Source organism: Vanacampus margaritifer, chromosome 12 (assembly GCF_051991255.1).
Source record: "Vanacampus margaritifer isolate UIUO_Vmar chromosome 12, RoL_Vmar_1.0, whole genome shotgun sequence".
Lineage (NCBI taxonomy): Eukaryota > Metazoa > Chordata > Actinopteri > Syngnathiformes > Syngnathidae > Vanacampus > Vanacampus margaritifer.
In genome coordinates this window covers 15,413,430-15,429,004 of record NC_135443.1, presented here as the reverse complement: position 1 = coordinate 15,429,004, position 15,575 = coordinate 15,413,430, and the positions used below count along the sequence as shown (strand labels likewise).

Sequence of the window (15,575 nt, the reverse complement as noted above, 5' to 3'; positions counted from 1 at the left end):
CTTCAGTGCTATATTTTGTATTATAATTTATGTTTAAAGCCTATATAAGTATATTGAAGGTTTATATAAGTATGTTTAAGGCTTGTACAAGTAACCTGCATTGGTTTGTACTGAAAAAAACTTAATAAAATGGAGAGAATACGTACAGTACTGTACTGTACTACGTATGTTAGAGAGAGAGAGCGAGAGAGACACACACAGTATGTACATGTACGTAATAAGATAAATAAAATGAAGTTTAACTTACTTTTGGAAGATGTACTCGATGCTTAAGGAGATGATGGAGGAGGAGGAAGAGGAGGATTTTATATCATGAGAGATTCTTCGTCGTCGCTGGAATCGGCTTCAAAAGTTATTTCCTGCTTCATTGGGACCGGCGTTTTCTTCCTCCTCCTCCTCGCCACGTTGCTCAGCCTCCAATGAGCTCTCACAGCGCCAATCGTCGGTATTAGCGGCGGAAAGAAGCACTACGCGCAATACAAAATCTAACTTACAGCATTTCTTTCCAAACATTTTTCGACATACTGTACACCCAGAAATGTTCGTATGTACCGTTGTTCGCAACTCGAATGTTCGTAAGTAGGGGAGCGTCTGTACTTAACATTTACTTGGTGGAGTATACTTGGAATAAGTACAAGAAAAGTAAACTAGAAGTATACTTTCCTAATTTTGAGTATACTTCAGGTATACTTAAATATACTTCTTTTTGGTAAGGGAGACTATGTTTGGCGCATTTATATTTAGTTTATATATAGTTACAAACTTAATACTGACATCAACAACACAACATCGTCCTGAAACCACATTCAATCGTCAATTAAGGGCAGTAAAAATCATTACGCTTACATTGTATTGCCAGCATTTGGCGGCGGCACAAGCATGAGAGGCAAGCAGCATTAGAGGTTAGCAATGTTAGTGGCTAGCAGTGTTAACACCAGCAGCATTAAAACTAGGAGCAATAGCAACTAGCAGCATTAGCACTAGCAGCGTTAGCACTAGTGCGTCAACAGCAAGCAGTGTTAGCACCAGCAGCGTTCAGCCGCTAGCAACGCTAGTGACTTTGTCTCCAGTATTTATAATTCCTCTTTTAACCAAGCAAATTTTTTTTATCCGGATACCTGATTATTTGATAGAATTTTCAGTAGAATATCTGAATACCAAAAATACACGATAACTACAGTCCTAGTTTATAGTAGTTGTTTAGTAGCATTAAGTATGCAATACTGTACATCTTACTTTAACAGATATAGTATAAACTGCAGAAAGAATGAGAATGAGAATAAAGAGAATGTATCAAATACAGTTTGCCAGCCTGTATTATGTATAAAGAATAGCGAAGAACACTAAATATCTTCTGGGAACAAGCATTTTCCAAGTATTAGGACTTTGAACTACATATTTCCCATCATTTTCCGACAGTTTTCAAATGCTACTCTCTCCTGTGTCAGCCTGGTAGAAAGCAGTGTGCCTCGTTTGTCACACACCCCTGTCATCTGCAGGGTACCCCAGGAGGGGCGTGGGGAAATTGGATTTGGGTGAGAAATGTGACTGAGTCACTCCAGAAGGGATGGATATGACTTGTGACTGTGAAGCGGTGATGATGTGGTGTGTGGGACAGTGATACCCTATAACCCCAAAACTCTCCATCTCCCTCCCTTTCGAATCGTCTGTCTCAGCACTGCAAAAGCAATAATGGCTTTGTTATTGGGTTGTGGTTAAGTTACATTCTCGGAAATGCTGTTACAAACTCCTGCCAGCGTTAAACAATCGCCCTGGCATTTCACCAGACAGCTGCCTAATGCTTTGAGTAAATGCAGCGGCAACGAGCAGAGGCTCAATATTTAAGGTCCATGAACAAACACATACCATGTTGATTTGAATACATCTTACCTCATTCAATGTCCCTGCGTAGTTTGTTGTTGTGACACACAAAACGTGAATGCAATGTGTCTGTCACTTTATATTGATTTGAGTTCCCATTAGTTCATGGAATACGATCCCATTTTAGCATGTTCTATATGGTGTGTTTTCTATCCATGTTCTTTTTGTCCAGCACAAATGTAGCGCAACACACAGTCTAACTGTGCAAATGGGTGAGTTTTTTTTCTTTTTCCTTGACTACACAGACTCTATTTAAAATGGGACCAAATAGACTCAGTTTTAGATTAATATTTACACTTAGAAGAGAGTAAAATAAAGAATTGAAAAAATAAATAAATAAATAAATGTCACTCAAGGGTTGAGGAACGAACAACCTTCATCTTAGGAGACAGCCGATCTACTCCCTGAGCCACGCAGTTCCTGCTGTGTGTTAGTATATCACTTGTGTCAGCTGGAATCTTCCCAACTCCAAGAGACCAACAATGATGTTTTTGGTCTCCTCTTGGAGATAGGCAAACAGTAGGAGGGGCATAGCTCAGGTGGTAGTGTGGCAGTCTCCCAAACTGAAGGTTGTGAGTTTGTTCCTCACCCCTTGTGACTTTTTTTTCCCAATTATTTGTTTTACTCTCTTCCAAGTGTAAATATTAGCCTGCTCTAAAACGGAGTCTATTTGGTCCTATTCTAAACAGAGTCAAATTTACTCTACAGAATTTACTGTGTAGCACACGTAGAAGTTGGCAAATTGGAATGCAGCTGACTCCCGGCCTATCAAAGCGACTCCCCCAATTCCCTTTATATTCAGCACAGAGGGAGGGACACCAAGTGCAGTCTACTTTCTGTTACCAGCTTGTCAGGTGCGCCGGGGCACGTTAGCTGTTCTGATGAGAACTTCCACCGGTTATTTTATCTTTAATACTCGCTATACTAGTAATAACCAGGAGACTGCATATTCTCAGTTCAACCAGATGCCAGAAATATCGAGTACACAGCTGTGGAGCTTTTTCTGCTGGATGCGGAAGAAGGCCTAATCTATTCAAATTGGTCTCTACTCTTATATTGTCTTAGTTACCCACCCACACGGGGAGCCCTAACTGGTTTCAACCAGAAAAGTGTGCCATAGTGTATAAATAGACACCAAGCCAGGACAGGTCACAACGACCTAGCTCAAATCACCTCATTTAACACTCCTTACGATGGAACATCCAGTGAGGTGCAACGTGTTCTGCCAAATTTTCCAAATACAATAAATTAGGCTTGCCCCGGCACGAAAAATAACAAGCACCCCTATTTACGTTGAGCACAAGGATGCCTGTCTATGAAAATAGGACCCGCTGAGTAATCCTGAGCAATCGGGATCTATTATTCTGTGCTGTGAGTCACAAATGTCTTTCCAAGCACACTGGCAATTCGCTTACGGCTGAGTGGCACATGTAGACTACAGTAGCTTTCATGTTTCATATCTTCCTTGTTGAATAACTCTCCTTTGCATGGGTTTAAGACCTCTACACAGTTCTACACGACTACCCAAAAGTTTGAACAAGTCACAGCTTACTTTTTGGGTTTATTTGTGTTCTGAGAGATTTTTCCAATGTAAAAAAAATGTATGTCAAAATTGGCTCAAAAAAGATTGCAACACTGCCCTTGGGAGGGAAACACTGCAAAGGGTACAGGAGCAGGGAATTACACCAGAGAAATAATCTGATTGGATTATTTTACTGAAGTGTTTGTATTATACAGTAGCTCCTTCAGCTCGACTGACAGGCCATATTTACGATTTAACTGCAATGTATTTTTTTTAATCAGTGATGCTTCATTGTTTTGCCTTTCTTCAATCTGTTTGCAGAGGCGACGGTCCTCAGCTATGACGGCAGCAAGTTTATGAAGGTCCAGCTGCCAGTGGTGATGCACACGGAAGCTGAAGATGTTTCCATGCGCTTCCGATCCCAGCGAGCCTATGGCATCCTAATCGCCACCACCTCTCGGGACTCGGCCGACACCCTGCGTCTGGAGCTGGAGAGTGGCCGCGTGCGGCTGACTGTCAATTTAGGTAGCGACCCATGCGTGTATCCTCTGCAGCAGCAAAGTCATGCGTCAAATTGAGCTAAATTACGCCTGACAACTCTTTCAAAAGCACTGCCTCGCCACCACATGAACTGTACTTCTCACACATACCATTATTATTACACATTCACATTCTTGAATAGAAGGAGATGGTGTAAAGCTTTCAATGGCAAGAGTCTGCGACTCTCTGCTTACTGCCACTTGAGCTCACAGCTGCCTTTGCCCAGGAAGGAAATGCTCATCACCCATTCTACCAAAGTATCCTCATTGGCGTGTTTGTCTGAGACCTGTCATGGTGTTCTTTTCTTGGCCATGTTTTACTTGTAATTAGATCTAATTACAAGATGGATGGATGGATGGCTGGCTGGGTGGCTGGCTGGATGGCTGGATGGCTGGTTGGCTGGATGGCTGGATGGATGGAAGGACGGATGGACGGACGGACGGATGGACGGATAGATAGATAGATAGATAGATAGATAGATAGATAGATAGATAGATAGATAGATAGATAGATAGATAGATAGATAGATAGACAGACGGACGGACGGACGGACGGACGGATGTATTTACAGACAGACGGATGAATCGATGGATCGATACTGCAGATGGATGGATGGGTGGATGGATGGATGATAGATGGATGTCTAGATAGATAGATAGATAGATACTGTAGATAGATAGAGAGATAGATAGATAGATAGATAGATAGATAGATAGATAGATAGATAGATAGATAGATAGATAGATAGATAGATAGATAGATAGATAGATAGATAGATAGATAGATAGATAGATAGATAGATAGATAGATAGATAGATGGATGATAGATGGATGGCTAGATAGCTAAATAGATAGATGGATGGATGGATGGATGATAGATGGATGGCTAGATAGATAAATAGAAAGATGGATGGATGGATGGATGGCTGGATTGATCAATACTGCTGATGGATAGATGGATGGATGGATGGAATGATGGATGGAAGAATGGATGGATAGATGGATGGGTAGATACATGGATGGATGGATGCAGTAGATGCATTAGACAGATTGATGGCTAGAGAGAGAGAGAGAGAGATGAATGCTTTTTTTTACTGACAAAACTGAAATTCCAAAACAAAAGAACATTTTGTAAAATCTGTAAAATAAAAAAAAATCTGTATAATAACAAAAGGCTACCGCATGGCAAAAACAACAGGCCACTGCCCCCACCCCTCCCACCAAACGGATAAAATAATCAGCACGTATCACCCATCAGAAGGAAGGCCGATTTTTCCGCGCCTCTTTAAAATCGGAGCATTTCCTGTAGGGGCAGGCAAGTGTTGGTCTCTGGCTGTTTGCTCCCACTTTTCTGCTGCGGTTGACAACACACGACAGGCAGGGCCAGAAAGGAAGGCAGGGAGGGATTTTTCGAACTGGGTCACCTATCGCAGAGCACAACATGAGCTGAGCTTTTGCAACCAGGGAGGTAAAAAGGAAAAGTAAGATAAAGCCTGTGTGCCCGCGGCTTACTGTAAGTCAGTCATGAAAGTTGACAACTGCTGTGGTAGAATTAAGACCACAATCCAGCACGCTGGGAAAGGAACTACAAAAAAAATGCTTTCTTCTTTTATACACTTTTGTCTTTTATGGCTTTAGAACATAGATACACATATTGTTACCTTGAAGTCCAGTCCGTGGCATAGAAATTGACTTGTTTTCTGCAGTATTCATTATTTACGCCGAGGTAGAAATTTATGATATCAGATTGGATTTAAGTGTACATCATTACTACATAATGGTCATAATTTCTCAATTACAGCATCTAAGTATTGCTGTATTTTATGATAAGATAGTAATCATACAACATTGCATCATAATTTGGGGGGTAATCATGTTTCAATAACAAAGGATAGGCATACTATAGCTGCCTAGCTGGCCCTGTCTGACTCTGACCAAAATCTCATGCTCTCATAATATATACTGTCAATACAAATAAGCTACCTAAAATATAAAGACAAAACAATCATGCATGTTCATATTCAGTATGAATATCTATTGTAATCATTTGTTTTAGATAATCCCGTGTCTTGCTCCTCTGTCACGATTACTGCAGCACTTTAGTGGTCATGTTGCAGCTGGAGGCGATGTGTGAGAGCATCAGAGGACGGTCAGCGTCCGCGTGTATGTCCCCAGAGTGGTGGACTGTATACTTTACTGATGTCTGCAGCTGCAATGTTGAAAGATGAATTTATCTCTCATCTATTCTTCCCCATCTAGATTGTGTCAGGATAAACTGTACCTCCAGTAAGTTACTGCTCACATTCATTTCTTCTATAACTCTTCTATGACCGTGCTTCTCTCGGCAATCATGTATTACAGTCCTGGTTATATAGCAGCCTTGTTTTATAAAGGACATACTATTTCTTTTCTGCAGCCATTATAAATGACATTCAGAAGTCCTCGTAAAATGTATCTGACTTGCATCTTGCATCACAATTATTATTAGAACTTGAGGTTTACAAGAAATGGGAAAAGGGTGAGGTTGTAATGAATGACAACCATGCAACATAATACGTTTTTATTGATATTTTCTAGGGATATTTAAAAAAATAAATAATAATATTTCAGTTGTATTAGACATACGTGAGTTTTTTTTTCTTCTTTTCCTTTAACTCCAGTATGACTAGCTGGTTGTGAATTGATGAGGCCATTCATGGCACATATACAGGAAATACAGACTGTGGTTTTATTATTCCCATTAACTTGCTTCACGGAGCAGAAAGAAATGTTTGAAGAGGAAGGTGCAAGAATAGATCATTGCCTGTGTGTGTGTGTGTGTGTGTGTGTGCATGTCTGAGTGTGTGTGTTTCAACAAAGAAGTAACATCGCAATTTTTTAGGAGGTAAGTATCCCTGACATTTATTATTCAGGAACTGTGATTAATAAACTATTACATCTGACCTCTCTTCCTGTTTAATAATTTCAAGAGATATACATACCTTCAGTATCATAGATAATAATGAACAAAGTAAAAAATATTTTATAGAAATGTGTCCCCACAAATACTATATAGGGGTTTAATATGCTTTAATTCAAATGTCCGTAATCCGAAGGTCATGATGTGAAGTGAGGCCTTACGCAACAAACGCCCCCATGTCGCATCACGTGAAGTGACCTCTAGACATGCCTCTGTGAGCTAGCTACTCTTAACACCTTTCTAAATACTAAATAGCATTGTTCATGCCCCCTGGATGCATTCCTTGTTTGTGTATGCAAATGAAAAGCTCACAGCTCTAATTCCCCGTTTCAACGTTTTAAAAGGTCATTCTTGGTATATGATGATAATTTGAAGGCGTAATGTGTGCACACAAGACCCTGCTAAGTCTTTTATAGCAATATTTGGACTGCTGTAGTAGTATTTTGTATTTTTTAAATATAAACAAAAATGATATCTACAGTATTATTATTATTACTGGTATTTTTTCTATAGTGGCTATTGCAGGAGAAAAACTATTCAAATAGAGGAGCTACTGTAGGTTAATAAAAATGGCAGATCTACACGGAGTTGGGTTTCAAGACATGGGAAATTGAAGTTTGCAGAGATAACTATGTTTATTTAGTTCATGTTGAATTCTTTCTTGTTCTACATTTATTCTTGTTATTTCCGTCCTCTTCTTTCACCCGCTTATTAATTAATGTGCAGTGTCAGGCGCCGCAGTTCTGGTCAGCTTGGTGGTAGGAAAAAAAAAATCCGTAGCAACTCAAAGAACACATCACTGTCAATTAGGGCCCCGTGCGCCCTGGGGCTGCCAAGAGCTGTCTGAAGAAAACGTTGCCACTTTGACTTCAACATTCATAACGTGAACCAAACGAAAACAAACTGAAACACATAAGCTTAAGTTATCTGGTTACAGATGGTCTCCTGTTTTCACGCTCCTCTTACAGGTCATTACAGTATATGTATGTGATTTTCTTCAATTTACCTACTTAAGTAACAACAAACTCCTTTAATTTTTATCAATAACATTGTTTGAAGAAATTACCACAGAATTCTACATGCACATTAACAGTTGTGAGTGTACGAATTACACCTAGTGAAGCTGGAAATGAAAGAAAATGCGGGATACACTCATGCACCTAAAATGGTCAGTACATTTGATGCTGAGTTTTATAAGAAAATCCTGATTCTTTTCAATGTTTGCCTCTATCACAAATGGCTTGATATTACTACGAAGTGCCGATTTCTCCATCAGACTCACTCAGTCATCATGAAAATGTAGCAAATAATGAAACTCTCTGGTCCTATAATTGGCCAAACATTTGAACACATACCAGCACAATATGTGCCTTTTAATGTTTCAGAATAAATAATAAATAAATCTGTGATCAAATATAATAAATAGATAAATACAGGAAATAATAATAATAATAATAATAATAATAATAATAATAATAATAATAAATGTTTTAGAATAAATATTCACACTTATGTTTCAGAATAATTTCTATTTATTTTGTTGTTAACAAAATTATCATGTCTACTGTCATTGCAAAATATCAATTGATTAAAAAAAATTCTGAAATTCTTAATTGTTAGACTGTACATTGCCCACTTGATAACTGAATCATGCTGCTATATAAAGCCCACCATGTGCTCATTACGCTACCATTTGCAAAAAAATGTCCGCGTGAACAAAATGTATATCGTTTACTTGCTATTCATTTTTAAAAAAGAAAAGTGTAGGAGCTTGACCAATATATATTTCTAACAGCACAACATCTACTAATAAATCAAAACAAACAGATTTCACGGAGCAATTTTCCAAGCAGACTTAGCTGTAATAAACTTAAGTGGCAATCTCTTCAATGAGCAATTTTCGAGTGCTAATTCAATTAGGAGAATTTAATGGACTGATTTGCGACCTTTATGTGACGGAACATCTTCACAATGCATTTGAACATTTATTGGACAAGTGGGTCGCCTGGTGTGGCCCATAAGCTTTCCTTGCCGCCAGCACCTTTGATGTCTGCTTTTGACAGTAATCCAGCGGTCGCTGATCGGTCAGCCTCTTCCCTCCACTTGAGCGAGTGGCGATGTTGGGCCGGGCAGCACCAGTGTCTAGCTTGTCATTTTGCCAACCCGGGTTGATTGACTGAATAATCGGATGCTCTCTTGCTGCCCTTGTGCCACAATTCTCTGTGGGTCCATCGCTGCAGATAGATCACCATAAGTGAGGATCCTTGGCGGCTGGATGCCACACACACATTGGCTTTTAATGACAGTCTCACAACCACTCAGTATGGCAGTGCGGGCATCTGGTGTAATGCAAATGGCCTCTTGGCCCGCTTCCTTTTTTTCTCCCCATGGAGAGCAACAAGGGCCGAAAGATGGAAGACAACGATCAAGTACACTTTCAAGTCCTACTCTATTCCATTATTTCATATCTCCGGCCCTTAATCCCTCTCCAGTTTCAATCCTGCCCCTGTGTTTAGTGCTTACAAAGCAGAACTGGGCCTCGAAGATTGAACGTGTCCCAGAACTTTGGCATCCTCACATTTGCATACGCGTTGCATCAGGGGTTTAAAACTTGCTGAAAAAGAGAGAATAAATAGCCATAAAGGAGTTGAAGAGAATGAACCTGGCACCTATCTAAAATAAGCCTCACAGTGGGCAGAGCCTAGAGATTTAATTCTGTCACAATGGGATATTGTCATCGGCGTGTTTGGTTGTGTGGGCACAGCAGGAGAACACTGGAGCAGCATCTCTATAAATTCCAAGGTTTTCTCAGAGTATCTCTCGTCAGACCAATTCATGGATTTCTATGATTTGTGACTTGTAATTGCAGCCAGGCTTCTTGCAGGATTTTTAATTTTCTGAGAGTTTTCAGTGTTGCTCTAATTTATCCGATTTTAAATTAGATTATGCTTGAGGTGTTTGCCACCTTGAATCTATGTAACCTCTCACTTACAGCCTGCCTGATAGCAGTCACACTGCTCATGCAATATTATAATGCCAGTTTTCAGGATTGGCTGAAGGCATGAATCAGAGGACTGCAGTGTTATTTTAATTTATGTCAGTTTAATTATCACTCAGCATTAAAACACGTGACACTATTTTCATGTTCAAGTTAACATTCAGATACAGTGTGTTGTGTTTATAAAGACAGACCAGATTTATTTGTGAGAGTAGCTATTGAAAATGGAACCACATTCTGTATTTCCTTGTTTATTGGTTGACTGGATTTGACAGCAACGTTAGTTTTACCCATTTTGCAAGCGAGTACGATGGTTCTGTTTCACATTTAAAGAGTTCAAGTAGAAGCCCTGTTGTTGAGAGGCAATATCCTATGATGGTTATTTGCTGCCATCTACTGGTATGATGGAAATTACTTGAATACTGTCTTACATTTGTCTTTATTTCTTGAGTTTACTTTGTTACAACTGTTAACTTGAGGGTTCGTTAACAATTGATGGAAACACTTTTTTTTTTTAATGAGATAGCAGGATGGAAACGGATTATTTCTTTAACAGTGCTATTACTCTTCACGGGTACAGCCACAGCACTCCCTGACACAGTGAATCACCTGAATTAAACTATAACCAATCAGGAGCAAGCAGAATTTAAGCAGCAGATTCAACACATAAACTCAGCTACTTGCACAAAAATGCCAAAAATGTTATATAAATACATATATAATAAATAAATATATAAATTCCCTTTGAAATGATGCACTGCTTAACCTAATATTTCTCAGCATAAATTATACCTCTAACAAAGCAGATTTTCAACAAAGTACTTAAAACATGGCTTTTCAATTACCTCCTCACTCCTTTTTGACAATGTGAGTTTCTTGATGTCTTTCTTCGGTGGAATGGCAAAGTGCAAGTCAGAATAATGTGCTTTTTATAGACCATTGTTACTGCCAGACTATATGTCAGCCTTCATGTTTTCTGCCTTTGCTGGAAAAAAAAATGAACTCATCCACTGTGTCGCCCTTTTTCTTTTTTTTAATCTTCTTTACTATTTTCTCTCAGGTTTTCTATAGTGTATGTCTACCTTGCACGTGTGTATGTTTGTTAACAATTTTCGGACTGTCCTGCAGGCAAAGGTCCAGAGACTATTTTTGCGGGTCAGAATCTGAACGATAATGAGTGGCACACAGTTCGTGTCTTCAGGAGGGGAAAGAGTTTGACACTGACCGTAGATGATCTGACACCAGTGGAAGGTACATCTTAACCAGCATCAATGTGGGGGGAACAAATGGATTTTCTTTTCATTTATCCTTGCTTTTTATACAGTTAAACTGCAAATTATTCATATCCTGGCCACTTTTTGTTTTAAATATATATATGTTAGCTGGAAATGACACAAACTGACAATTTATATTTTACCATTTGACAAACCTAAAAAAAATGCATACATTTCCCTTTTTACACACATCTATACATTTGCTTTATTAATTAAGAATACTGTGGATTACACTAGAATTTTAGGCACCAAGATCTGTGAGAAATCATCGTTTAATTGTTCTTTATTCCGCATTTTGCATTTCCTGTAGCTTTGAGATGTCTCTTTCTGTCTTTATTTAAATTTTTAGCCTTTAAAAAATAGACAGCATTGAAACAAGATCAAAAAGAAACAATTTAGTCTCTGTAAGGCCAGATCATTTTTCAATGTTGTTGTACTTGTAACAATGACAATTACCGTAGCCAATTGGATTTTTTAAAATAAAAATAAAAATAAAAATAAAAATAAAAATAAAAATAAAAATAAAAATAAAAATAAAAATAAAAATAAAAATAAAAATAAAAATAAAAATAAAAATAAAAATAAAAATAAAAATAAAAATAAAAACTAGAGCTGCGCGCAGCTATAAAGGGTCCTCATGGCCTGGTCAGGTTGTGGTACTTGCACATTGGGGTACTGGCACATAGGACAATAAATGTTTTTGTCAGGCCTTATATGTGTGCAAAGTTTCATAATTATTCGCCTAAATTTATACCCTCAAAAACCGCATCATTTTACTTTGCAAACAGCACATCGCCACGGCAACCGTATGTGCCAAAATAAAAAAGCCCTTCAAAAACTTTTCATATGAAACATCTTTAGATGAGGCACCCAAAATTTTAGATTTATTTCTAGGAGGAGTCCATTATAAAAGGGTAAACATGTTGCCAAATTTCAAAATACAGTAAAAACAAAATGGCACACCCTTCCTTCATGTATTTTGGACATTTTGAGAAATTTGTGTTGCCATTGATGTGATTGTCCCACTCCCCCCAACAACACCGCCTTTGCTTTTCCCATCTGTGCGATCAAAGGTCAAATGGCCGGTGACCACACCCAACTGGAGTTCCACAACATTGAGACAGGCATCGTGACGGAGAAGCGCTTCATGTCCATGGTGCCGTCCAATTTCATTGGTCACCTCCAAAGCCTGTCCTTCAACGGCATGGCCTATATAGACCTGTGTAAAAATGGCGACATTGACTACTGTGAGCTCAACGCCATGATCGGCTTCAAGAACATCATCGCCGATCCCGTCACCTTCAAGTCGCGCTCCAGCTACGTGACCCTCACTTCGCTGCAGGCTTACTACTCCATGCACCTTTTCTTTCAGTTTAAGACCACCTCTTCCGATGGCCTCATCCTCTATAACAGTGGGGATGGGAATGACTTCATTGTGGTGGAGCTGGTCAAAGGGTACGTTCATAAAGACGAAAATTAATGTCCACTCTCTGTTTTTTTGTTTTGTTTTGGCTGACATTACTCATTTCACAATGTAGCAATGATTGTATTTGTATTTTATTCTGGTCTAGAGCTTTATTTGATCATGATGAGAAATGTTTCAACGAATTATGTTATGAGTCAAACTAATTGGCTCAGCCCTCAGTATGTTGCAATACAGTTCTACGCTACTGCAAACTACTTCTACAGTAAACATGCAGTACCCTTACATAAAAATGTAAAGGCAGACTTATTTTTATATCCAACCCAATTATCCTAAAGAACATAGGATATAAAATGCATGCGCATCCCTGTTGAAATGTCACGTTTTTGTTATTAAAAAAAAAGAGCGACGAAGAAGAAGAAAGCAGCAATTATGAGAAGTTAAATGTTTACTGCTCCGCTGCTTGTACAAAAAAAAAAAAAAAGGTTCCTTTCATGGAACTATTCATATCTCGAAACAGTTTCTCAAGTGAATCAAATTCTTCTTGACAGTTTTTATATTGCTGAAGGACTTCAAATTTAGCTCTTATCACCTTTGTGCCAGAATTGTTACTTAGAGCTTTTTGCTATTAGTCTTCTTTTTAATCCTTAAAAAGACACCCACGGATCCAACATAAGAAGGAATCAACCACACAAGAGTGCATTTATTTATGTTCAAATTGAACTGCCATTATATAATGACCTCCTTTAAAAAAAAAAAGGCCTGAAGTTATGCATACTATTTATGCTTGCGGGGACATTGAACACACATACATTTTAATTATATTGAGCACACATAAAAAAAAATCCATTTAGGAACATGCACACAATTGCTCCAATTTTTAGAAGTGAAAAGAGAATGACAAAACTTTATTGTTCCGTTTTATTGTCAAATTTGATTTTCTGTTCATGCTCAACACAGTTATTGTTGGTCCGATTATAGATACCTGCACTATGTGTCAGACCTGGGGAATGGAGCCCATTTGATTAAAGGAAACTCCAACAAGCCTCTCAATGACAACAACTGGCACAGTGTCATCATCTCCAGAGACGCCAGCAACCTACACACAGTCAAGATTGATACCAAGATTACCACCCAGACCACCACAGGGGCAAAGAACCTGGACTTAAAGGGTATGCAAACATAATGTTGACATGTTTATTATTATCTAATTGAAAAGAAGTCAAGCAATATGAGTTCCATTTACATTTAAAAATACATGTATGAAGTAAACCAATATAACAAAATCAAGAATTTTGGATTTTGAATTGCGAACTTCCTTGAAGTCATATTTTGTGTTGCACTTCTCAATTAGCTAGTGAAATCACTGCCATCTTACAGTGCAATATCGTTTTTGTCCACTTGGGGTCAGTATTGTTATTTCTTTCCTCTTATCGTTCAGGTAACCTTTTTATTGGTGGAGTGACCAAGGAAATGTATAAGGAACTGCCCAAACTGGTGCATGCCAAGGAGGGCTTTCAAGGTTGTTTGGCGTCAGTGGATCTGAATGGCCGCCTCCCTGACCTGATGTCAGATGCGTTGGACTGTGTGGGACAAATTGAAAGAGGATGTGAAGGTGAGGTTTGAGTTCAATTGTGTTTGGAGCCTCCTGATGGATTTTATTAATTGTTATACTAGCAGATATATAGCACTGTGTAAAACTCAGTCTGCAGCATATGCCTAAAATGTTGAGATTTGTTTGTTTTTGGTCCCTCAATTGATTCTTCACATTTGCCATATTCAGGTATCTAAAGTTAAACATGAATCAGTACTGTTAGCCCAGGTCATAATTCCAACTGGGCTACTATAAACTTGTTAGAGTTGTTGCTTTATGTTGTTCAGAACTTATTTATTTAACATACTTATTTTTTCGGTACAGTATATCTGATCCAAGATGCCCGACGTGTGTATATATATATATATTAATCCATGTCAATTACATCCAGCGATCTCAGTATGGAAAATGAGTTTATGGGCCACTCTGAAAAGAAAGAGAATAAATTTATTAAATGAATAAAGTTGTGTCCTTTTTAACAAATGAGAGGTGTGTCAGGAAGGTTCTGGGACTGGTATCACAAACGATTTTTCAAACCAATCTACAACTTTTCCCTACAATAGGCTAGAGTTCCTCCATTTTGTTGAAATTATGATTTTGACCCACAGTATAAATCTACTATGAAGAATGATTTTTTTTTTTTTAATTGAAGTAAATGTTTCGCAGTGAGCAGTATAGTTTTGATGAATTTCTCGAAATATTTAAATTGTCCAATCTTCGTCCTAACCCAGATCTGGTTGTATTTTGGAGCAGGTAGTGTTTATTTACATTCTTGATGTTGACAGTACAGGTTCACTGCTTCAGCTACAGTAATAGCTCTGTTCCTTTTCCATGTTTAGACATAGTGCATTTTCTTGCTCCCTCTCTGAAAGACCAAAACACTTCAACAAAAATAGATGTCAAAATACTGTACTGGTTAGATCAGTCCCAGTCCTCAAGGGCCTGAGTCCTGCATGTGTTAGACGTTTCCCACGTTCAACACAGCTGATTCATATTTAAGCTCATCAGCAAGCTCTGCAGGAGCCTGATAATTATCCTGATCATTGAATCAGGTGTGTTGGAGTTGAGAAACTTGAAAAAAATGCAGGACTCAGGCCCTCGAGGACCAGATGTTGACACATGTGGGTTAGATGGATCATTTAGGATTCATTTTACCGGATTTTTTGTTTTCATTTTTATCCCTCCTGGGGATGTATTTCCACATTTAAATATTGTCACTCGTCGTAAGTAATTTTTTGGTGTGCAAAAAATTTTTTTTTTTGCCTGAATCATCTCCTCATGATGCAAATGGTAACAATTTTTATGCTTCCTGAAAAATCAGAAAAAAATGACTTAGGCGATTATTTTAAGTGGGTGTCGATATGTGTCTGTAACATAATACAAA

The 15,575-nt window shown here is 38.4% G+C and overlaps 1 protein-coding gene across 27 annotated transcripts in view; it reads left to right on the top strand.

The window, feature by feature from the left end:
• LOC144061055 (neurexin-1a-like) overlaps positions 1-15,575 on the top strand; it is a 236,971-nt gene that overhangs the window by 116,011 nt on the left and 105,385 nt on the right. For 18 of the 27 annotated variants that reach the window (XM_077581084.1, XM_077581079.1, XM_077581083.1 and 15 more), the window contains 6 exons: positions 3,725-3,928; positions 6,203-6,229; positions 11,029-11,151; positions 12,248-12,629; positions 13,579-13,769; positions 14,039-14,212. In XM_077581084.1, the coding sequence (XP_077437210.1) occupies positions 3,725-3,928; positions 6,203-6,229; positions 11,029-11,151; positions 12,248-12,629; positions 13,579-13,769; positions 14,039-14,212 (1,101 nt within the window). Of the gene's footprint in view, positions 1-3,724; positions 3,929-6,202; positions 6,230-6,255; positions 11,152-12,247; positions 12,630-13,578; positions 13,770-14,038; positions 14,213-15,575 lie in introns of those variants that run through there. The other 9 variants (XM_077581088.1, XM_077581087.1, XM_077581100.1 and 6 more) reach the window with 2 other exon arrangements.